The 23,484-nt window shown below is 65.1% G+C and overlaps 3 protein-coding genes across 4 annotated transcripts; 2 read left to right on the top strand and 1 right to left on the bottom strand.

Moving 5' to 3' along the window:
* Positions 1 to 94: 94 nt before the first annotated feature.
* On the top strand, positions 95 to 6,460 carry LOC119843151 (neural proliferation differentiation and control protein 1-like). The gene is given in 12 exon segments (XM_038372090.2): positions 95 to 632; positions 1,110 to 1,268; positions 1,863 to 1,976; positions 2,247 to 2,360; positions 2,363 to 2,383; positions 2,386 to 2,421; positions 2,553 to 2,619; positions 2,951 to 3,035; positions 3,312 to 3,388; positions 4,101 to 4,191; positions 4,526 to 4,652; positions 4,655 to 6,460. Coding segments are annotated over 12 exon segments (1,062 nt in total). The 5' UTR covers positions 95 to 553; the 3' UTR covers positions 4,747 to 6,460.
* Positions 6,461 to 9,990: 3,530 nt separating this feature from the next.
* On the top strand, positions 9,991 to 14,752 carry POU5F1 (POU class 5 homeobox 1). Its single transcript, XM_038371055.1, has 5 exons — positions 9,991 to 10,761; positions 12,039 to 12,150; positions 12,721 to 12,851; positions 14,047 to 14,208; positions 14,480 to 14,752. Exons 1-5 carry the CDS (start codon positions 9,991 to 9,993, stop codon positions 14,750 to 14,752), a joined length of 1,449 nt encoding a protein of 482 aa, XP_038226983.1.
* A 1,130-nt stretch (positions 14,753 to 15,882) lies between these two features.
* On the bottom strand, positions 15,883 to 23,089 carry TCF19 (transcription factor 19). 2 transcript variants are annotated; one of them, XR_006275573.1, is made up of 4 exons: positions 21,695 to 23,089; positions 19,699 to 20,314; positions 18,794 to 19,140; positions 15,883 to 18,749 (listed from the first exon to the last, which is right to left on the bottom strand). XR_006275573.1 is itself a non-coding variant. In XM_038372089.2 (3 exons), the coding sequence occupies exons 1-3, from the start codon at positions 21,966 to 21,968 to the stop codon at positions 18,906 to 18,908; spliced, it is 1,125 nt and encodes a 374-aa protein (XP_038228017.1). In that variant the 5' UTR covers positions 21,969 to 23,089; the 3' UTR covers positions 15,886 to 18,905. The 2 variants fall into 2 exon arrangements, 1 of the variants encoding a protein (XP_038228017.1); XM_038372089.2 differs by having other exon boundaries at positions 15,886 to 19,140.
* Positions 23,090 to 23,484: the final 395 nt, after the last annotated feature.

The raw sequence follows: 23,484 nt of genomic DNA, 5'->3' as shown, positions 1-23,484 counted from the left end.
GGGATCCAGGACACCTGGGTTCCATCTCCCTGGGGGGGGGGGGATGAGAAGCTGTTTGCTGCATCTACCACTGCAGGTGGAGGCGTCTCCTTGGAGACCATGGATACCAGCTGGGGGTGGGGGTGTCACTGATCTCCCGGCTGGGCGTCCCCACATCCATGCCAGGGAGTCCCAGAGCCAGACCCAGGGCAGAGAGACCAGGAGCCCTCGCCTGGTGCTGAGATGCGGCTGACTCTAGGGAGGGGCAGCTGGGTAACTGCCACATAGAACAGCTTCAAATGGGGCTGGCTCCTCCGCCCCTGAGATGCAGCCACCTCTGGGGCGGGCAAGCGGGTACCAGCCGCACAGAACACCCAGCCAGGGGGGTTGGGACAGGAAGTGAAGGCGACTTGTGGGTCGGTCTCCCCTCCCCTCCCCCGCCCGCCTCTGTCTCCGTCTCCATCCCTGGTTCATTCATAAATACAGCCTGCCCCTCCCCCCGCGCTCCGCTGACCCCCCGCCCCACCAGCCGGGGAGGGCGGATCCAGAGGCGGGGACCCCCCCGCTCGGAGCGATGCGGACCCTGCGCTGGCTGGCGGCCCTGGCTGCTCTCCTGGAGCTGGGGCTGGCCCCGGGGGCCGGTGGGGAGGCAGGTGAGGGGGGACATGGAGAGGGAGGGGCATCGGGGGTGTGTGGAGGAGAGTAGGAGGGGCCGGGAGCCAGGACTCCTGGGTTCTATTCCCAGCTTCGGGAGGCTGCGGGTCGGGAGTGAGGGGCACCGGCAGACCTGGGGGGGACAGGGCTGGGCTGGCAGGGGCTGCGGGTCGGGAGTGAGGGGCACCGGCAGAGCGGGGGGGGGGCGCTGCAGATCGGGAGAACCGGAGCAAATGCCAGGACAGATGTTGAAACATCTGGGAGGGGAGCTGGGTCTAGTGGTTAGAGCCGGGGTGGGAGAGGCTGGGAGCCAGGACTCCTGGGTTCTCTCCGGGCTCTGGGAGGGCAGTGGGGGCCGGTGGTTACAGCGGGGGTGGGAGAGGCTGGGAGCCAGGACTCCTGGGTTCTCTCCGGGCTCTGGGAGGGCAGTGGGGGCCGGTGGTTACAGAGGGGCCGCTCCGGTTCTGTTCCCGCAGGCCCGGCTGCGACGTGCCCGCCGCGGATCCGGCTGAATTGTCTCCTACAGCGGCGTAAGGGCTGCGGCCCCGGGGGGATCCGGAGCTGTGGCCCCTGCATCCGCCCCTACCATGAGGACCCCGATGGGGACTGCGTCCTCGAGACGCTGCATAGGAATGGTGAGGGGCACCGGCAGGGCTGGGGGGGGCAGAACTGGTAGGGGTGCGGGTCGGGAGTGAGGGGCACGGCAGGGCTGGGGGGGGGGGCAGGGCTGGGCTAGCAGGGAGCTGCAGGTCGGGAGTCAGGAGCACCGGCAGAGCTGGGGAGGGGGCAGGGCTGGGCTAGCAGGGGGATGCAGGTTGGTAGTGAGGGGAACCGGCAGGGCTGGGCTAGCAGGGGCTGCGGGTCGGGAGTGAGGGGCACTGGCAGAGCTGGGGGGGCCAGGGCTGGGCTAGCAGGGGGCTGCGGGTTGGGAGTGAGGGGCACCGGCAGGGCTGGGCTAGCAGGGGGCTGTGGGTCGGGAGTGAGGGGCACCAGCAGGGCGGGGCTGGCAGGGGCTGCGGGTCGGGAGTGAGGGGCACCGGCAGGGCTGGGGGGGCAGGGCTGGGCTAGCAGGGGCTGCGGGTTCGGAGTGAGGGGCACTGGCAGGGCTGGGCTAGCAGGGGGTGCGGGTTGGGAGTGAGGGGCACTGGCAGGGCTGGGGGGGGGCTGGGCTGGCGGGGGTTTGGGTCGGGAGTGAGGGGCACTGGCCCATCTTCCTGTGTTTCTCCCAGACGACAGAGCCAAGGCCGACGCTAGGCCCAGCGACCTGGCCACCCTCATCCGCTCCCTGGTGGCCAAAAAACAGAAGGGATCCAGGACCCCTGGGACCGAGCCCCCCCAGCACGGTAGGGACTGAAGGGGAACAGGGGGCGCTGCTTTGGGGGGGCTCAGCAGAGGGGGCTGGGCTGTGGGGAACAGGGTGGGGGCTCAACAGGGAGCTGTGGGGAGCATGGCAGGGGGCTCGGCAGGGGGCACTCGGCTGTGGGGAGGGGGGTGGGGCTCAGCAGAGGGTGCTGGGCCGAGAGGTGCGGGGCAGGGGTCAGTAGGGGGCGCTGGGCTGTGGAGAGCGGCCAGGGAGCTCAGCAGGGGGCGCTCTGACATCTCTATCTTTGCAGCTGGATCCATGGGGATTGACCCCCAGGTTCCTTCGGTCACCGAGACCCCCCCTACATCTCCCCCTCCCCCCACCACTCCCCCGTCCGCCAAGATGCCAGGGTCCAGCCCCCCCGGCCGGAGGAAGACCTGAACTCGGGTCCCCGGATTCCCGGCTCAATGAGGCCGTGTCTCTGCGTGAGTAACAGGGAGGGGTCGGGAATGGGGCGGGGGGCGGGACAGAGCGCCTGCGGGGCAAGGAGGTGTTGAGGGGGTTGGGGGGGCCAGTGCTCAAGGGGTTAATGTTTCTCCCCCCCACCCCCTTGCAGTGCTGGTGTTGATGTGCTCAGTGACCGGGGTCTCAGGGCTGCTGGTGGCTGCCCTCTGCTGGTACAGGTAGGAACTGCACCCCCCCAGCCCCCTGCCAGCCCAGCCCTGCCCCCCAAGTATTGCCGGTTCCCCTCACTCCCAACCTGCAGCCCCCTGCTAGCCCAGCCCTGGCCCTCCCAGCTCAGCCGGTGCCCCTCACTCCTGACCCGTAGCCCCCTGCTAGCCCAGCCCTGCTCCCCCACGCTCTGCCAGTGCCCCTCACTCCCGACCCGCAGCCCCTGGGTCCTCCCCTCCAGCTCAGCCAGTGCCCCTCACTCCCAACCCATAGACCCTGCTAGCCCAGCCCTGGACTGCCCCACCCCCGGCTCTGACCCCGCACCGAACTCCGTGCCCCCAGGTTGCAGCAGGAGGTGCGGCTGGCCCAGAAGATGGCATATACGGCGTATCGGGGGAATCATTATCGATACCACCAGCCCAGAATGGTGAGACCCCCCCTGCACCATGCTCACCCCTAGAGGGCTGGAGACTGGGACGGGGAATGGGACCCAGGCATCCGGGACAGGAGCATAGTGTGCTCACCCCTAGGGGACTGGAGACGGGGACAGGGAATGGGACCCAGGCGTCCGGGACAGGAGCACAGTGCATTTACTACTAGGGGACTGGAGACCGGGACAGGGAATGGGACCCAGGCATCCGGGACAGCAGTTTCACCTGACCATTGACCATCTCCCCATCTGTCTGTCTGTCTGTCCCCCCAGTACATGGACGCCCGGCTGGCCCAGTCCTGCCAGGTGCACCAGTACCAGCGCCAGAAAAAGATCCTGACCAATGAGGCGTGAGTTCCCTTCCATCCCCACCCCCCCCCGCATTCACCATTGGTTATGAGTGGGGGGGAGGGGCTTAGGGAGGGGCCCCCCGAATCCACACCCCAAAATCCACTCCTTCCCTTCCCCCACTCCATGCCCCCTCTCCCAAGCCTCCTATTCCCCTGAATCTGCCCCCACCCCAAATACACCCCCCAAATCATCCCCTTAAACCAACCCCCCAAACTCCAGACTCACCCTGAATTTTCCCCTTCCCATCCCCCTTGAATTTCCCCCCAATCCACCCCTCCCCCAAAACCCAAAACCATTCAAGTCCCCTCTGACCTCTGCCCCTCCCCGCCCCTCTCTGTCCCCTCTGACCTTCCCCCCACAATCCAGCCTGGAAAGTTTGCACCCCAAAATCTCACCCCCCCAGTCCTTCAGCCCCCTGTCCTGTGAGCAGCCAACTGTACCCTCCCCCAAGTTTGGGGGTCTTTCGGGGACAGTTACTCCCTTCCCCCTACCCCCCTCTGGCCGGACCCATGCGACATTGGGCCTCAGGTCTAGGTGCCCCCGACCCCGTTTCCCACCCGGATACCTGGGTCCCTTGGATCTCTTCCCCTGGCTGCAGAGCTGCCTCAGCCCCCGGATTCCCCACCCCAATCCCCTGGGCTAGACCCTGGCCGCAGCCCCGGTCCTGGCTTGTGAGGTTCCTCACCCCGTGTCTGGGTCTGTCCCCTCCAGGAGCCCCCCAAAGCCCGTCCAGCAGCTCTCGACAGAGTCGGAGACTGAGAATGGGGACTTCACGGTGTACGAATGTCCCGGACTGGCACCGGTAGGGGGTGCTGGGCTGTGGGGAGCGGGCGGGGACCGCAGGGGGCAGCAGGGGGCGCTGGGCCTGCAGGGAGTGGGGCAGGGGGGCATCAGGGGGCGCCTGGCTGTGGGGATGGGGGCGGGGGCTCAGCAGGGGGCACCGGGCTGGGGAGTGGGGTGGGGGCTCAGTGGGGGGCACCGGGCTGTGGGGGAGGGGGTTCAGTGGGGGGCACTGGGCTGTGGGGGTGGGGGCTCAGTAGGGGGCACCAGGCTGGGGGAGTGGGTCAGGGCCCCTCGCACGGTGCCCTCACTAATTTCTTCCTTTCTCTTTCTTCCCCCTCTTCCCTTGTTCCCAGAGTGGGGAAATGGAATCCACAACCCGCTCTTCAACACGGCGCCCGCCCGGCAGCCCTGCCCCCCCTAACCCTGCCCCCCTGCCCCCGCCATTCAGCCCCCCTCCCTCGGAGCAGCACAGCACCCCCTGGTGGAGACATGGGGGGAGGTGGATCTGCTCAGATTTTGGCAACATCTTCCCCAAGAACCCGCCCCCACCAGAACGACTCGGGGGGGGGGTTAAAGGTGATGGGTCATCACTCTGATGCGGGGACCCCCATTTCTCCCCTGCTCTCTACCCTCCTGAAGACCCATCTGTCCAGAGCATGGTTCCTTTCAGGGGGCAGGGACTGTGCTATGGGGCTGGTCCATATGGGGGGGATATTGACTGGGGAGAACTATACAAGGTAGGAACCATAGGAGGGTCTTAGTGAGTTCAGGAGTTGGGGGGGATTGGATTTGGGGTGACACCAAGAGAAAATTGCCCAGGGGATCCATATAGAAGGATACTGACTGAGACTAAACAGTGTGTGTGTGGGGAGCTCTGTGGGGCAGAACCATGGGTTCCCCTCACCTCCCAACTGCCCACTCCCAGCAGGCCAAGGAGGGGGCTGGTGGGTACCATGAGATCAGGAGTGACACTGAAGTGACACCAGGAGACAGACAGGGTGGCGTATATAAGGGGTATATTGACTGGGGGAACCTAAACAGGGTAGGAACCAGAGGTGGCGTCCTGCTGGGAGGAGGGCAGCTGGGGGGGGACAAGTATTGAAGTGACACCCCAGGGTGATATTGACCAGCAGGTTAGTGACTGGGGTGAGAATCATGGGAGGAGTCATAGACTCAAAGGGGACAGGGACTTAGGGGAACCCATATTGAGGTGACACCAAGTCTCCCCAACCCCCCCGACGGTAGTTTGACCAGGGGGTCGATATAGGGGGATATGGACCAGGAACCGCCCCTCCCCCATTCACTCTCCTTCCCCCTAAGGCCAAGCAAGCAGAGAATTGGAAGATCCTGGCCGTGTGCACAACGGCCCCGCGGCGTCATACGTGTGCTGGTGTCTGGCCACGCATGAGCTGGGCTCGTGGCTGGGCTGCGGCGTGGCCAGGGCTGAGTCCCACGGCAGCACGTGTGGCCCTGACGCTGGCATGTGACTGAATGGCCGCGCATGGCCGGCCGGGTTTCCCTCATCCGTAACGCCCCGGGCTCACACGCGTGTCACAGCCGCGCTCAGTCATGTGGCTGTCAGGGCTCCGGATGTCCCGGCAGCTCCCACGCCCAGGGCTGTTGGCGGGGAAACATGGGGCAGGTCTGAGCCCCCCAGCAGGGGGCGCTGACTTGGGGGGCAGATCTGAGCCCCCCAGCAGGGGGTGCTGACATACATGGGGGGGGTCAGGTCTGAGCCCTCAAGCAGGGGCACTGACACAAACACACTCTGGTTCATACCAGGGTCCCAGGGGAGATCAGAGGGAGATGCTAGAGGCCCCCTGCTCCCCGCCTGCCCAGCTGCCCCCCCACATACTGTTCCCCGCCATGCTGCTCCCCCCAGTTTCCCACCCTAAGTCCTATTTATTCAACCTCCAACTTGGAATAAAAGAGGAAAAGCAAAAGAGATGAAGGCGTCTGTGAGTCTCGGACACTAGGTCTGGCCCCTCTAGGGGTGCTGGCTCTGATCCGGGGAGGACACAGCCGTGGGGCTGCCAATGGGCTGCGGTCCCATCTCCTGGACTGCAGGACAAAGGGCTGGGCCATGGGGCAGGATGGGAGACACGGAGCCTATGCCCCATAATCCCCCATTCCCGGTCATGTGACCCTGAGATTGAGGAACCCCCCACGTCCTTCGCCAGGGCCCCCTGCAACACCGAAGCCTCTTAGGTATCTCTTCTATCAACATCCCCTGAAGTATCTGCCACCCTGAATCCTAGACAGGGCTCTCCTACTAGGAAGGACCCCCCCAGACTCACCAGCCCCCCTCAATCCAACTGGACCCCAGGACCCTTCAGTGAACCCTGCCCCCAATCCCAGACACAGTTACACCCAGTTCCCCCAAAGAATCACCCCCAAATATCAGGCACTTGCTCCCCAAATTCTCTTTGAATGCTGTAAACTACCCCCAGCTGGACATGCCCCCCCAGAAACGGGACCCCAAATTCTCCCTGAGCTTTCACCCTCAATTCTCTACCTGATCCCACTAACTTTCCAGTGCCCCTCACTCCCGACCTGCAGCCCCCTGCCCCCCCAGCCCCGCTGGTGCCCCTCACTCACTCTTGACCCCCAGCCCCCCCTCCCAAGGTTGAGGCCTCAGGTTTAACAGCCCATCCAGAGATACACAATGAGCCGCCCGCAGGTCAGCTGGGCCCAGGGCTGGGCCATTGATACCTGAATAGCTGAGTGTGTCACTGGCCATCCCGGCCACAATAGCACCCGGGCCGGGGCATTCACCCCCCAACAGCCTGCTAAGTGCTGGGGGGTCAACCCCTGCCCCTCCCAGCCGGAAGAGATCCCAGGAGGCCTGCCTCCCAGCCCGCCCTGCCCTAACTACTGCCCTCCCCCCGCTCCCCTCCCACAGCCAGGGACAGAACCCAAGAGTCCTGGCTCCCAGCCCCCCCTGCTCCCCTCTCACAACCAGGGACAGAACCCAGGAGTCCTGGCTCCCAGCCCCCCATGCCCTAACCACTGCCCCCTGCCCCACACCCAGAGCCAGAAGAGAACCCAGGAGTTCTGGCTCCCATCCCACCCGGCAATTAACAACTGCCCCCCCCCCGCTCCCCTCCCAGAGCCAGGGAGAGAACCCAGGAGTCCTGGCTCCCAGCCCCCCTGCTCTAACCACTGACCCCTGCTCCCCTCCCAGAACCAGGGGGAGAACCCAGGAGTCCTGGCTCCCAGCCCCCCTGCTCTAACCCACTGACCCCTGCTCCCCTCCCAGAACCAGGGAGAGAACCCAGGCGTCCTAGCTCCCAGCCCCCCTCCCCCCCAAGCCCAGACAGCCCCACCTGGCTCACGCCCATCAGAGGCTGCAAAGTGATCAAAACCCGACCGAAACCAAGGGGAGATAAACCCAGCCCCTCCCCGCCCCCTGGTGCCCCCCGCCCTCGCCCCACACAATGTATCAAAGCCATTCTCTTGCTAAGCGCCCGGCTCTCACATCAATGGGGCAGCCCGGACCTTGATGGCTCCCCGGGGGGCTGGCTTCCTGGCCGCCTCCGCTGCCGGTCCCCAAGGGCCTCCCCCAGCCCTTGGCCATGAACCACCCGCCCCAATCTCCCCAAACTCGGGGAGTGAGGCCGATGGGCCAGACTGCGGGGGGCTGGGAGCCAGGACCCCGGGTTTCTCTCCCGGCTCGGGGGGGCGGGGTCTGGGAGCCAGCCAGGACGCCTGGGTTCTACCATTGACTTTTCTGAGCGGTCTTCAAAGGTCAAGTCAGTCATTTCACCCTTCTGCACCCCACTTCGCTCATCCCGCCTGTAACCCTCCCCCCACACCGACCACAGCCAGGGAGGGAACTCAGGAGTCCTGGTTCCCAGCTCCCTCCACTGCTCTTACCACTAGACCCCACTCCCCTCCAGAGCCAGGGAGAGAACCCAGGAGTCCTGGCTCCCAGCCCCCTCCCCATCCGACCACCAGTCCCCCCTCCCCTCCCCGGAGACTCCAGGAGTCCTGCCCCCCACTCTCAGCATCCCCCCGGCAGGCCCCGGGGCCATTGTCTGGAGCTAAGTGGGACCCATTGAGCGGCGATGGGGCACTTAGCGGGGGGGGGGCGACCTTGGCAGAGCCCCTGGCTTTGATCCGGGTGGGAGGGGCCGGCTCGTTGGAGCTGAATCGGGGGAGGGAGTGGGGCAGCCAATGCTTGGGATGGGGCCTGGCCAGGGAGGGGTTAACGGGGGGGGCAACAGTGGCGCAGAGGCAGGAGCTGCTGCTTGCTTCTCCCGGACGCCTGGGTTCTCTCCAGCCCCGCTTGGGCTTCACCGGTCAACTAGGAAGTCAGAGGAGTGGGGGCTACGGTCTCCCGGACGCCTGGGTTCCCTCCAGCCCCGCTTGGGCTTCACCGGTCAACTAGGAGGTCAGAGGAGTGGGGGCTACGGTCTCCCGGACGCCTGGGTTCCCTCCAGCCCCGCTTGGGCTTCACCGGTCAACTAGGAGGTCAGAGGAGTGGGGGCTACGTTCTCTCGGACGCCTTGGTTCCCTCCACCCCCCCACTTGGGTTTCACGGCTTGCCCGGGGGTCCGAGGAGTGGCGGCCCCGTTGTCCCGGACGCCTGGGTCCCCAGCAGCTGCGCTCCTTCTGAACGCCTGGCTTCCACTCCCTGACCTTTCCCTGGATGCCTGGGTCCTTCTTGGACTTCGCCTTGGCAGGGAGTTGGGGGCCAGACTCTCTCGGTCGCCTGGGTTCTTACCAGCTCCTCCGACTTAACCTTGGCCCAGACAGCACAGGAGGTAGGAGCCAAATTCTCCCGGACGCCTGGGTCCCTCACCAGCTGAGATTGACCTCGGACGCCTGGGTCCCGTCGCCGGCTTAGCTGTTCCCCCCGGACGCCTGGGTCCCTCGCTAGCTGAGCTTCACCTCCCGGACGCCTGGGTCCCCCCGTCGGCTGAGCTGTCCCCCCCGGACACCTGGGTCCCTCGCTGGCTGAGCTTCCCCCAGACGCTTGGGTCCCCCCGTCGGCTGAGCTGTCCCACCCGGACGCCTGGGTCCCCCCGTCGGCTGAGCTTCCCCCGGACGCCTGGGTCCCTCTGCCTGCTTAGCTGCACTCCCCGGACGCCTGGGTCCCCCCGCCGGCTGAGCTGCACCCCCCGGACTCCTGGGTCCCCCCGCCGGCTGAGCTTCAACCCGGACACCTTGGTCCCTCGCTGGCTGAGCTTCCCCCAGACGCCTGGGTCCCCCCGTCGGCTGAGCTGCACCCCCCGGACGCCTGGGTCCCCCCGTCGGCTGAGCTGCACCCCCGGACGCCTGGGTCCCCCCGCCGGCTGAGCTGTCCCACCCGGACGCCTGGGTCACCCCGCCGGCTGAGCTGCACCCCCGGACGCCTGGGTCCCCCCGCCGGCTGAGCTGCACCCCCCGGACGCCTGGGTCCCCCCGCCGGCTGAGCTTCACCCCGGACACCTGGGTCCCTCGCTGGCTGAGCTTCACCCCAGACGCCTGGGTCCCTCTGCCTGCTTAGCTGCACCCCCGGACTCCTGGGTCCCCCCACCGGCTGAGCTGCACCCCGGGACATCTGGGTGCCCCTGTCAGCTGAGCTGCACCCCCCGGACACCTGGGTCCCCCTGCTGGCTGAGCTTCACCCCAGACGCCTGGGTCCCACTGCCAGCTTAGCTTCACCCCGGATATCTGGGTCCCTTGGTGGCTGAGCTGCACCCAGACACCTGGGTCCCACACCGCAGAGCTTCACCCCGGACGCCTGGATCCCGCCCACCCCTCCGGCCCGGTGGCTGTGGACTGAGCCGTGCCCTCGAGGTGGCCGTCTCCCTGCGTCCCCTGGCCCGTCACCATGGCTGGCCACGTGGGGCAGGAACTGGGGCGCCCGTACCCCTTGGCGGGGCAGGCCCTGCACCTGGATGCCGTCCCGCCGGGCCCAGCCAACGCGCCCCACGAGGGGCCCGGCAGCTTCCTGCCTGAGGCCTACAATGGGGTGGCCCCCGGGCAGGGCTACGGCTACCGGCTGGACTACGGGCCGCAGGGGGGGCTTCTGGAGACGCAACCGGGGGACCCCGCCGGGCACCAGGCCCTACTTCGCGCCTGGTGCCCCTTCCCCATGGGTGGGGAGGGCTGGGCGCCCCCCTACGGCCCTGCCCAGCCCCCTGCGGCCTACGAAGGCCTGAAGCCTGACGTCAAGCCGGAGAGGGAGTGCGGCCAACAGGGCCCCATCTACGGGCACCCGGCCCAGGCCTGGGGGGGCTGCTTCCTGCCCCAAGCCGCTGCCCGCCCCCTGGCCGCCCTGCCCCCACCGCCCCCTGGCCCTGTGGGCGAGGGGGGCGAGGGCAGCGGGGCCAGCAGCCCCCGGAGCGATGGCAGCGGGGGCAGCCCCAGGGCGCCGGCAGCCCCCGGCGAGGGTCAAGGCGGACGAGGCCGAGAGCTGGGGACGAGGTACGGACGGGCTCTGGGGCTGGGCGAGATCCCGGGGGCGGATCTCCCGAGATCCCAGCAGATCCCCATAGCTACGACCAGGTCCCTCGGGATCTCGGCTGGATCCACCCTGTGGTGCGAGAGAGAGCCCGGCAGATCCCGCCACATCTCAGCTGGGCAGAGTTTGGGACAGGAAGTGGAGCAGAGTCCTGGCTCCCAGCCCCGCCTGCTCTAAGCACTAGGCCCCCACTCCCCTCCCAGAGCTGGGGAGAGAACCCAGGCGTCCCGGCTCCCATCCCCCATTGCTCTAACCACAAGGTCCCCCACTCCCCTCCCAGAGCTGTGGCAAGAACCCAGGAGTCCTGGCTCCCAGCCTCCCTCCCTCCCCCACTCAGGCCGGGCCCTGTGTCCAGCTGCCCCAAAGGAAGATATGCTCCTGCTCTCTAATTGGGACTCCTCCCTGATTTACAATCACCCGTGAATTCCCCCTGGAGGGCACTGGCCCAGGCCCACTCCCCAGCCCAAGGGGGCTGGGAGCCAGGATTCCTGGGTTCTCTCCTGGCTCAGGGAGTGGAATGGGGTTGGTGGTTAGAGTAGGGGGGCTGGGAGCCAGGACTCCTGGGTTCTGTCCCTGCTTGGGGAGGGGAGCGGGGCCTAGTGGGTAGAGCGGGGGGGCTGGGAGCCAGGATTCCTGGGTTCTCTCCCTGGCTTGGGGAGGGGAATGGGGGCCAGTGGTTGGAGTAGGGGGGGCTGGGAGCCAGGACTCCTGGGTTCTCTCCCTGGTTCGGGGAGGGGAGTGGGGGCTAGTGGTTAGAGTGCGGGGGCTGGGAGCCGGGACACACCTTCCCTTCTTGTCCCGAAGGCGGGCGGGTGTCACCCATCCACTGTTCCCCAGAGCTGGCCGCAGTGCGGGCGGGGCTGGTCAGACAGGTGCGGGGTCGTTGTCATTCCTGAGCGATGGGGCCATTGCCTGGGTGATGGGAACAGATCCTCCACCCAGCGCCCCAGGTCTCCCAATACAGGGGCAGGAGCCAGGACTCCTGGGTTCACTCCTGGCTCTGGGAGGGGAGTGGGGTCTAGTGGTTAGAGCAGGGGGGGCTGGGAGCCAGGACTCCTGGTTCTCTCCCCGGCTAGGTGGGGAGGGGCTCTGGGTGTGTCAGGAATGGACGATCTCAATCCGCTCAGCCGGGGCAGTTGTTACCTGGGCTCTATCTGTGTCCTGAGCCCCGGGACTTGAGCGGCCAGATTCCTGCCAGATGATCGCGGGGCCAGAGCCCTGGCTCCAGGCTGGAAACTCCCCCCGCACCAAGCTCTGCTGGTGCCCCCCACTCCAGGCCCGCAGCCCCCTGCTAGCCCAGCCCTGCGCTCTGTCCCCGGCTCTGGGTGGTTAGAGTGGGAGCAGGGCTGGGAGCCAGGACACCTGGGTTCTCTCCCTGCCCCTTCCCACTGACAGGCCCCCGTCCCCTCCTGCAGGAGACCCCCAGCACGGAGGAGATGGAGCAGTTTGCCAAGGAGCTGAAGCACAAGCGGATCACGCTGGGGTTCACGCAGGCCGACGTGGGGCTGGCCCTGGGTGTGCTCTACGGTGGGTGTCATTGGGGGGCACCCGGATGCTGGGGTCCATTCCTGGACAGGCTGGGGGGATGCCAGGACCCATTCACAGGGTGCGGAGTGTCCCTGGACACCTGGCCCTATTTCCAAGTGTGGGGGAGGGTCCCGGACGCCAGGGTTCGTTCACAGGGCAGGAGGGTGTCCCTAGACACCTGGGCCCATTTCCAAGGGGGTGTGGGGGAGGGGCCCAGATGCCAGGCTCCATTCACAGGGCGGGGGGGGGTGTCCCTAGACACCTGGGCCCATTGTGGGGGGTAGGGGCCCGGCCACCAGGCTCCATTCACAGGGCGGGGGGGTGTCCCTAGACACCTCGGCCCATTGTGGGGGGGGGGCCGGACGCCAGGGTCCGTTTGGAGGTGGGGGGGTGTCCCTGCACACCAGGGCCCATTTTGTGGGGAAGGGGCCCAGATGCCAGGCTCCATTCACAGGGCGGGGGGGGTGTCCCTAGACACCTGGGCCCATTTCCAAGGGGGCGTGGGGGATGTCCCAGGACGCCGGGGGTCTGTTCAGAGAGCAGGGGCTGACCCCCCCCCTCGCCCCCCAGGGAAGATGTTCAGCCAGACGACCATCTGCCGCTTCGAGGCCCTGCAGCTGAGCTTCAAGAACATGTGCAAGCTGAAACCACTCCTGCAGCGCTGGCTGGACGAGGCCGACGGCAACGCCAACCTGCAGGAGGTGGGGGGGCCCCGGGGGGGGAAGGGAGAGGAGGGGTGGGGGCTGGGTGGGATTTGGGGGGGGCACCTGTGGATTGACATCATGGGGGCTGGACCCAAAAGGGTGGTTGACGTGTTGGGGAGGGGGGGAGGCGAGGGCCTGCTGTGTGTTGGGGGGAGGTTGTGGGGGACCAGGGGGTTGGGGTGACTGGGGGGAGGATGGCCTGCTCTGAGGGGGGGCTGGGATGAGTGGATGGGTTGGTGTGCTGGGGGGCAATGGCCTGCGGGGGGGCTGCTGGTGTGACTCTGGGAGGGACTAGGGCTGGGTGGGTTACTGGGGTGACTCGGGGGGGAATGGGGGAGACGGGGCAGGCGGGGGCACTGCGGGGAGATGGGGGGAGTCGGGGGCGCCGTGGTGACTCTGCGGGGGGAGTTGGAGGCCCTGTGGTGACTCTGCAGGGCAACGGGGGCAGTCGGGGCGCCACGGTGACTGTGGGGAGAGACAGGGGACGGGGGAACTCAGGGGCGCTGTGGTGACTCTGCGGGGGGATGGGGTGAGTCGGGGGCACCACGGTGACTTTGTGGGGGGATGGGGAAGTTGGGGCGCTGTGGTCACTCTGAGGGGGGACGGGGGAGTCGGGGGCGCTGTGGTGACTCTGTGGGGAGAGTCGGGGCACCGCGGTGACTCTGCGGGATGACAGGAGGAGTCGGGGGCACTGTGGTGGCTCTGCGGGGGTTGGGGGAGTTGGGGGCGCCACGGTGATTCTGCAGGGGGATGGGGGAAGTCGGGGCACTGCGGTGTCTCTGCGGGGGGATGTGGGGAGTCGGGTGTGCTGTGGTCACTCTGTGGGGGGATGGGGGAGTTGGGGGCACCGAGGTGGCTCTGCGGGGGGATGGGGGGGACGGGGGCACCGAGGTGGCTCTGCGGGGGGAGTCGGGGGTGCCTCTGTGGCTCTGCGGGGGGACGGGGGGAGTTGGGGGTGCCATGATGACTGCGGGGGGACGGGGGGAGTCGGGGGCGCTGTGGTGGCTTTGCGGGGGGACCGGGGGAGTCAGGGCACTGTGGTGACTCTGGGGGGGGACAGGGGAAGTCAGGGGCGCTGCGGTGGCTCTGTGGATGGATGGGGGGAGTCAGGGCGCCGCGGTGACTGTGGAGGGGACGGGGGAGTCGGGGCGCCGAGGTGACTCTGTGGGGGGTGCCCCCGCCTGTCCCCCAGATGTGCAGCATGGAGAGCGCCCTGCTCCAGGCCCGCAAGCGGAAGCGAACCAGCATCGAGACCGCGGCGCGGGGCTCCCTGGAGAGCTACTTCCTGCGCTGCCCCAAGCCCAGCCTGCAGGAGATCACCCACATCGCCCACGACCTGCACCTCGACAAGGACGTGAGTCCTGGGGGGGCTGTGTGCAGGGAGGGGTGCCGCTGGGGGGGAGGGTACTGGGGGCTGTGCGTGCATGGAGGGCACGGAGAGGGGGGCTGTGTGGGGAAGGGGCACGGAAGACTATGTACATGGAGGGCTGTGGGTTAGGGGGCTGGGTGCGGCCCACGGGGGAGCTGTAGGGGGGAGGGGTGCAGGAGGCTGGGTGGGGGAGGGGCACGGGGCAGCCCATCCCATGGCGCTGACGGCCGCCTGTCTGTCCCCCCCGACCCCCCAGGTCGTCCGCGTCTGGTTCTGCAACCGCCGGCAGAAGGGGAAGCGCAGCGGGGGCTGCTCCATGCGCGACGACTGCGAGGGGGGGGCCCTGCCCTTCACTCCCCCCGGCCAGCTGCCGGGACCCCCCATGGGGCACCACCCCCCGCCCCCCCAGGGCTACAACGCCGCCGCCTTCGCCACCCTCTACGTGCCCCAGTTCCACCACGGGGGGGAGCCCTTCGACCCCACTCCCCCTGGGCCCCCCCTCATGGGCCACCCCATGCACTCCACCTGAGCGCCAAGGGGCTGGGGGTGGGGCGGGCGGACCTGGCGGGAGGCAGACTCTGACAGGCCTGCGGCAGGGCGGGGAATTTTAACTGGAAACACGCCCCCCCCTTAACTTTACAGCAAGGGATTGTGTGTAAATTTCCAGGGAGGGGGATGATTTGCGCACCCCTCCCCACATTTTTAATTTTAAGGCAAGGGATTGTGGGTACGTTTTTATTTACAGGCAAATCTTCCCCCTCCCCCCCAGTCTGAAAGGCCTCAAGGCAGGGGGAAGGAATGGTTCTAGATCAGCCTTGTCTAGACCGAGCAAGCGTTCTCGAGCCAGCACCCCATCTTGGCTCGAGGCTCTGGACTGCAAACACCCCCAACCAGGCTGACTCTAGAAGTGGGATGGTCTCAGTGTGCTCTGGACCAAACCCTGTCACAGCCATTTGAGCTCTAGAACAGCTCTAGCCTCTCAGTAGACAATCTTGAGCCGATGGGGTTCTAGGTACCTCAATGGGAGACTCCAGAAAGTCCTGTAATATCTTTATAGGTCTAGAATAGCTAAGAAAGTTCTGGTGGCTCGCTTCCTGTCAGCTCCTTTCAGGTATCTTGGGGAACAAGTCATGGATCTAGAACCATGTGGAATCCTGAACATAGGCACTTTCAAGGTGGGAGGGTTCTAGTGTAACCATGAATACTTTGGAATCAGGCCATCCATGTTGAGAGCCTCTGGGTGTGATCTAGAACCTCCAGCGTAGCCTGTCAGTGGGTAGGGGCTCTAGAACATCCTGGGGAAACTAGAACTCCATCACGGTGATCTTCCATCAACCTATGTGTATGAGATCTACACCAGGGCTTCTCAAACTTCATTGCACCATGACCCCCTTCTGAAAACAAAAATTACTACACGACCCCAAGAAGGGGGAACTGAAGCCTGAGTCCACCTGATTCCCACTGCCCCGCGTGGGGGAGCCAAACCCCAAGCCCCACCACCCTGGGCAGGGTAGGGGTCAGCCAAAGCCAAAGGCTTTAACCCCAACCAGGGGGCCTGTAATTGATTCCCACCACCTCAGGGTGAATCCCTTGGGCTTCAGCCCCATGCACCAGCAAGTTTAAGCAGTCCTGGTGACCCCATTAAAATGGGGTCCCGACCCACAGTTTGAGAACCACTGATCTAGATTAACCACTCTGGCTCTAGAGCCCAGTCACCCAGTTCTGAGAGTCACCCATTTTTGAGGCCTCCTCCCCTGGAGGGTCTAGGGCAGGGGGGTCCAACCCTATCTCCCCTTCAGGAACCTCAGGTTGCAGGGGGGACAGTCCAGAGCTGCAGCAGCTCTTTGTTGACTCTAGAATGAGTACAGTGAGTCTAGAACCTTGCTCCCTTTGCCAAAGACATCACGATACTGAACCACAGTGATTCCAGAACCAACACGTGTCAGTCTAGACCGCAGTGACTCCAGAACCAGGACAGGAGGAATTTAGAACCACTGTGACTCCAGAACCACGCCAACCCCCTCCAGCCTCCTGAGTGTCTGGCTGCTCTGCAACAACTCCCAGGGACCCCACAGCCCCCCATCTCCCATCCCAGGAACCTCGGGTTTGTTTTTTTTTTCCTCTAGATCAGCCACGTTCCTCTAGACTTCGTAGCTCTTTTTTAGGGAATGGTGTAAATAGTGTAAGACTCTTTTTCTCCAGCAGGAGGTGAGAGGGTCCTGACCCCTCTTGCTGCATCCCTGCCACCTGCTTCCCTCCCCCCCCCCGATCTTCTCTCTCTTTTTTTTTTTTTTTGCTGCTGAATCTAATGTGGGGAAAGTGATTTGGGTTTTACTGGGCAGGGGCGAGAATCCCAGGCGGTGTCTTGACAAGAAGCTGCTGCACGCTCGCGCCCATCCCCCTCTTGGTGCCTTATTAAATAACTCGTTACCCAAACGATGTGTGGTGTCCATGTCTGGCTTTGTAACGTGGGGAAGAACACCCTCTCCTGACGCGCCCCCTGCCAAGCCTCCGCCCCGCTCCCTGCAGCACAGATCCAGCACTCAGAGCCAGGGCCAGCACCAGCGCCCCGTCTTGTTTCCCAGGTAGGGCTCGCAGAGCGACTGTACCGCACACTGCTGCATGGAGCGAGAGGCAGCGGGCAGGTCCAAGCTCCAGCAGGGAAGCGAGGGCAGCCACTGACTCAGGGTGGGGCCTTGCCTGGCAGGATTTAACTCCCCCAAGGCCACCTGGCCTTGGCTACCTCCCCAGCCCTTCCCAGCCAGGAGACCCCCCGCCCTGGGCTAGCACCGCAGCCCTGACCCTGCCTCTTCTCACTGGGGCGGCTGTAACAGGAAAAGACTGAAACTCAGGTCACTGGGGCAGCAAGAGAGTGTCCTGGCTCCCAGCCTGCCCTGCTTTAGCCACTAGTCCCCACTCTCCTCCCCGAGCTGGGGACACAACCCAGGAGTCCTGGTCCCCCCCCCCCCGCTCTAACCACTAGACCCCACTCCCCTCCCCACCTGAACCCGGGCCACACAGAAATCTGCCTGCAGGTTCGGTTTGATTGTGTAGGACCGGATCCGGGGAAGCGACGGCTGTGGCCAGCAGGGAATGGGACCGAAGTGCAGATGATGGAATAAATCCTGCAAGAGGGTCTTGATCTCCCAACTCCCTGCCCCCTGAGCCGCAGTTCCCCTCTGGGGGTGCGCCCCTCGGCTACTCCTGCCCACGGAGGGTCAATTCCCAGGCTTGCAATGCCAGCCTCCCACCAGCAAGCGCGCAGTAGCGGAGAAAGGAGCTAGGCACATACGGTGCTCTGTGCTGCAGCAAATTCGGAGTGGGCAGGAGCTACATACAAACCATTCGCTGGGGGTTGGTTTTGCAGCGCACGTTAGACTGCAATGGGCACAAGTGGAGCGGGACGGTGGAGGAAAAACAAACAGGTGATCGGTTAGAAAACCCCCCCCCTTTTTTTTTTTGGTGCCAGAGCAAAAGAAGGAAAAAATAACCGAGGGGAGAGGTGGATCCGCATCTCCGCCTGCAGCGGGGCGCGGGGAGCCATTCACCAGCATCGTGGGAGGGAAAGGTCCGGTTTAGGAATAGGAAGAAGAACCCCGTTTTAGGAACAGGCTGAAAAATCCAGTTTTTCTGGCCTTTCCGGCACGTTTTCACTCCCTCCTTTTCCGTCTCCCCTCCCCTGGAAGGAAGAAGGGAGCGGGGAAGCGGCTCCGTGGGAGGCCACGATGATTGGGTTTATTCGCACAGGGAAATCCAGGTGCAGGGAGAAGCGGCTGCTACGGAAAGAAGGAAGGGAATGGGGTGTAAAGGAGGGCAGATGAGTCAATCACACGGAGGTATGCGTGTCTTGGATGCCCTCCTGGAGTCCTCGTGGGCGTGGAAACGGCCAGGTCACCTCCTAGTGCGAGGCTGCACAGCTGTCTTGTTTTGTCACGAGGGCCGCGTGTAGTCTCTGCAAGTCGCTGCTTCGATGTCCATGCTGCGCACGACTGCCAAATGCTCTGAGGTGGCACCGGGCCAATGCCCGGCCCAATTGGGAGCGAAAGCCTGGCACAGACAGTGTGAGGCGCTGCTCAGGTATCGGCCCTCCATTGGCTCTCACCCCACCAGGCACATTTTCACAAGCCACAGCTCATGTGCGCTGGGGCTGGATTGTGGAGCCAGTGCCCCGTAGAGGGGAAAGGCCCCGTGTCCCATTCCCTGCTCCCCTGCAGGGGAACAGAAATCCCAGCCCAGGGGGATGTGCTCAGCTCCCAGGTTTGCACAATCATCTTTGCACTTTTGCACAAGTCATGAGTCGGGCATCTCTTGTTTCCATCGCCAGCCACGTGCCCGGCTTACGTTTCTTGCTTCAGGCTCCTTGGCTGTTTTCACCCAGTCCCCACTTGGCTGGCATGGTGGCACTAGCCGCTGTGCATGTTTTCACCCGCCACTGCCTGTGCATGCACAATCGCCTGGCACAATTTCACCAGTCCTTGCTTGTCTCCCATGATTTCACCAGTCCCTTCTAAGCTGTCATGTTTCATCTGTCGCTGCTTGTATGTGCACAACCCGCCTGGCACAGTTTCACTAGTCACTGTCTCTGTGCACAATCGCCAGGCCTGGTTTCACCACTCCGTGCCCATCTTGCACAGTCTCCAGTCTCCTGGCTGCCCCGTGCTCCGTGTTTCCCTGTCCCGCGGCTACGTGTGGCAGCCCCCACAGCGGAAGTCGGCCTCCTGGACGGCGCTGTAGCTGCAGCCCACGCAGGCCACGTGGAACCAGGCATCGCAGCCGTCGCACTGCACCCATTGCACCGTCTCGTCCTGGGGCAGGCGGCAGCGCGGGGCTGCGCAGGGCTCCGCCGCCAGCAGCGTCTGCGAGAACACCTGGCAGGTGTCACGCAGCGGGTGCTTCCGTGGCCGCCCCCGCCGCTTCCTGCAACGGGACGGGAGAGGTGAGCGACGCCAGGCCTCCCCCTCTAGGGGGCACTGGCTCTGATCCAGCCCCAGGGCAGGGACTGTCTGACTCAGGGGGGCGTGGAATGGGGCCCGGGGCCTGACTCCTCTAGGGGATGCTGGCTCTGATCTGGACCCAGGGCAAGGGACTGGGTGGGTCAGGGAGACAGGGAATGGGGCACGGGGCCTTTCCCCTCTAGGAGACACTGGCTGGCTCCACTAGCCCCTAGCCCCTCATGTTATCACAGGACCCTACAAACCAATTGCCTCAATGCTAAACCCGACGGCTCCCCTTTCACCCACGCTGGCCTCTGAGAGGTCCTGATGCCAGGCTGGGGCCCCCCACACCTTATTATGAGTTTAGAGCCTTTCGTGCCCCCAGCTCTGGGGCAGAGCACCGTGGGCAGTGCCAAGTATAACACAGGGCGGACGATGACAGCTGAGGGTAGCAGGGCAATCTCCAGCCCTTTTGGGGGAGATGTAGGTGCTATGGTCCTGCCCCCTCCACAGAGCATGCTGGGAAACCGACTCGACTCACCCGCTTGGCGTGACCTGGACCTTCAGTCGCGCGTCCGGCTGCGCCCGGCCGCTCCCTGCCCCCTCCGGCGCCTTCCGCAGCGGGCTTTGGCAGCTGTATCCGTCCGGCTCACAAGCCCACTGCTCCTCGTCTAGCCGGGTCACCTCGTCCTCCAGCTCAGGGAGCAGCGTGTGGGCCGACTTCCGACGGCTCCTGGAGGCCCCGGGCCGGGTGGGAGGCTCCGACCTCGGACCCCGGCTCAGGGTGAAAGTCAGCGGCTGTGGCTTGAGCTTGCTGATGCTGCCAATGGAGCTGAGGATCAGGGTGGCCTTGGGGCGGGAAGGGTGAGAGGGTCCCGCGGGCCGGGCTAGCGGCCGGATGCGATGGTTGCCGCCAGGCAGCACAGGTTTGAAGCCGCAGGGGAGCGGCCAGGGGGCCTTGGGGACCGTGATGGCGGCGAAATCCTGGGGCTGCACCCGCACCTTCTGGAAGAGGAAGCAGAACTCCGAGTCATCAGGCGGGGGTGCCAGGGCACAGCCCTCGGGCACGGGGTCCGGGTGGCCGAAGGTGACCAGGTCTCCGTCGCTCAGCTCCAGGCGGCGGCCCCGGGGCACCCGCACCGCGTTGACGTAGGTGCCTGGTGGAGATGGGAAGGAGAGAGCGGGGTGAAGGGGGAGGCCAGGGGTCCCTGGCACACTTGGTGGTGGGCTAGTGGCCACGAGGGAGTGAGTCCTGCTCATGGGAACTGCCGGAATCACGGGGGGGGGGGGACATGCGCAGAGCTTTGGGTCAGGGAATTTCCAGGGTTTCTTAATTTTAATTAAACAAATAGAGGTAGAAATAGATGGAGAGATGATAGATATTGGAGGAGAGAGATTAGAGAGATGGCAGTATATGGGGATGGATACATAGACAAATGTGTATGGGAACAGACAGACACATAGGTGTGTATGGAGATGAACAGAGAGATAGGCAGAAGTGGATAGGGATGGAGAGAGACAGGTGTGTATGGGGATGGATAGACAGATAGACAGATGTGTATGGGGACAGACAGATAGGTAGGTGTGTATGGGGATAGACAGAGAGACAGGTAGATGTGTATGGCGATGGATAGATTGATAGACAGGCAGAAAGAGGAGTATGGGGGTGAGGGACAGACAGACACCTTAGACCAGTGGCTCTCAACCCATTTATCATCGTGAGCCGCATATGCAGCCCACAATGTGTTACCTGGTCCACAGATTGAGAAACACAATGCCCCCCGCTCCCCGACACCCCCCCCCCACAGACCCTATGCCCAGTGCCTCCCGCCCAGAGACTGCTCCACAGAGTGGGGCCAGAAGTGGAGCCCTGGGCAGGGTGGCAGGGACCCCAGACCCTATTGGGCGGGGCCGGGTGGCAGTCCCATTACTGACCCCCGACCCTGTAGGGCTGGGCGGCAGCCCCGGGCCCCACTGAGCCAGCTGGTGACCCCGACACATTGCGCCAGGCAGCCAGGACCCTGATGCACTGGGCAGCCAGAAACCTGGACGCTGTGTGGCCCGGCAGCCATTAGCACACAGCTGTGTACTAACTGGGCTGCATGTGGCCTGCAAGCTGAGAACCGCTGCCTTAGACAGAGGGGTGTGCATGGGAGAACACAGAGAGGGAGGGAGGATTGGTTGTGCGTGTGATAACTTACCCTCTGGGATCTTTTCAGTCACCACTGACATGCAGCCACCTCTGGGGTGGGGCACAATTAGTGGCCACCCAGGGACCCTGAACTGGGATGACTGGCCTGGGGCTGAAATGCAGCTGCTTCTGGGGTGAGGCTCGGCGGCTAGTAACCCTGGGCGAGTCTTTACACAGGAAGTGAAAAGGGAATCGTCTCTGATGCGAAGTGCAGAGGAAGGAATTAACTGGGCAGGGATCCAGAGCAATGGTGTTAAGGCATGAGCCAGCGCTGAGTGCCAGGGCAGAGCACCCCCTGCTGAGCTCCCGCCCTGTTCCCCCCAGCACAGCACCCCCCAGCCCTCACCATGGGTGCTGCAGTCCACCAGGCAGACCCGCCACTCCCCGGCCGTCCTGTGCGGGTCCCTCTCGGCGTGGATCTCAGCGTGGACACGGGACACCAGCCCCGGGTTGCGCTCTGACACCAGGGGGACGTCGCAGACCTCGGCCCGGCGCCCCAGCCGGTAGGTGCAGTGCGGCTCAGCTGGCCGGAAGGTGTGCAGGTCCCGGTTTGGGTCATCCCCCGGGCAGGCTGGGCCCATCCGCAGCAGCTGGAAGCAGGGCAGGGCCTCAGACGGCATGGCCGGCTCCCCCTCCCCAGCATTGGGGAGGGGGTGCTCGGAGTCAGGACTCCTGGGTTCTATCCCAGCTCTGGGAGGGGGTGAGGTCTAGTGGGTTAGAACAGGGGGGCTTGGAGCCAGGACTCCTGGGTTCTATTCTTCTCTGAAAAGTTTACTGGCTGAGACCGGAGCAACTCATGGTAGCAGTGGCTGGAAATTTACCCAGCTCCTGCTGCAGGCACTAGACCTGCCCCAACCTCTCCTGCCCCGGGTGTGTGTGTGTGAGATTAATTCCCTCCCATTACCTCCCTTGTCATATAGCTGACGACACAACAGCTCACAGCATCGTCTCCCCACCCTGGCTGCTGCTAAAGTGCAATGGCTCCCTGCAGGGGGTGGGGGGACCCCGCTACCGGCCCCCCCGTGGGCTCAGGGGAGCCAAAGCATGGGGGGCCTGGAGGCTGAGATAGAGCAAGAGGGACGGGTTGGACGCCTCCCCCTTCCCCAGCTCTGGATCCCCTTTGCCTTCCTATGCAATGCAGTTCTGGAGCCTGGCAAGGCCCTTTCCCATCTCTAGACCCACTGCCCCTCTGCGGTTCTAGAACCCCCTCTTGCTGACAGAGCTCCAGAACCGCCCCCCACGTGTCTCTAGTTCTTCCCTCTGCTCTCAGGATCGAGAACCTCTCACGAGCGCCGGTCTAGAACCCCCCCCATGGGAAAGCGGCTCCGGAACATCCGGGTCTCTCGGCTACGCTGCTCTAGAACTCACACCCTGGTCGGCATGGCAACCTGTCTGTGCGGCTCTAGCACCCCGACCCCTCCTGCTCGGCGCTGGGACTCTGGACCCTGGTCTCCTAGCAACGCAGCGCTAGAGCCCCCAGGGCGGCGAGGCCGGCGGGCATGTCCCCCGGTCGCCTTGGCAACACGGCTCTAGAACCCAGCCCTTGCTGGTAACGGGGTCCCCCCGGTGACGTAGCTCCGGACCCGGTCTCCTTGGTAGTGGGGTCCCCCCGGTGACGTAGCTCCGGGACCCCGGTTTCCCCCTCCCCTTGTCTCGGCCCGGCGCTGAGCGTCCGCCTTCCACAGCGGCTACCCGGGCTCCCGTGCGGCGCGCGCTGCCTGGGGAGTCGCCCGCTGATTGGCCGAGCCGGGACGGGTGGGCGCGGCCGCTGCTCCCCATTGGCTCTGGCCTGGACGAGTGCTCTCTGATTGGCCGGAACCGCGGAGTCACGTGGGGAGCGGGCCGGCGGGCGACTGCTGATTGGCCGAAGTTGACAGGAGTGGGGCGGGGCCGGAGCGCCAGCGCCTCAACGGTCGTAGAAAGGAGGGGCGAGCCTGGGGAGGGGGTGCGCATGCGCAGCCGGGCAGGTACCCAGCATGGGGGCCGAGCCGGTAGGGAAGAGGCGGAGCTCGGGTGAAGGGAGGGGCTGAGAGGGGAGGGGCTGAGGTGAGGGGGGAGGGAAGGAGCAGGGAGGGGCTGAGAGGGAAGGGGAGGGGAAGGGCTGAGAGGGGAGGGGCTGAGGTGAGGGGGGGAGGG

Source organism: Dermochelys coriacea, chromosome 14, assembly GCF_009764565.3.
Source record: "Dermochelys coriacea isolate rDerCor1 chromosome 14, rDerCor1.pri.v4, whole genome shotgun sequence".
NCBI lineage: Eukaryota > Metazoa > Chordata > Testudines > Dermochelyidae > Dermochelys > Dermochelys coriacea.
Note: the sequence above shows the minus strand (reverse complement) of the source record. Positions and strands in the feature narration are given on the sequence as shown.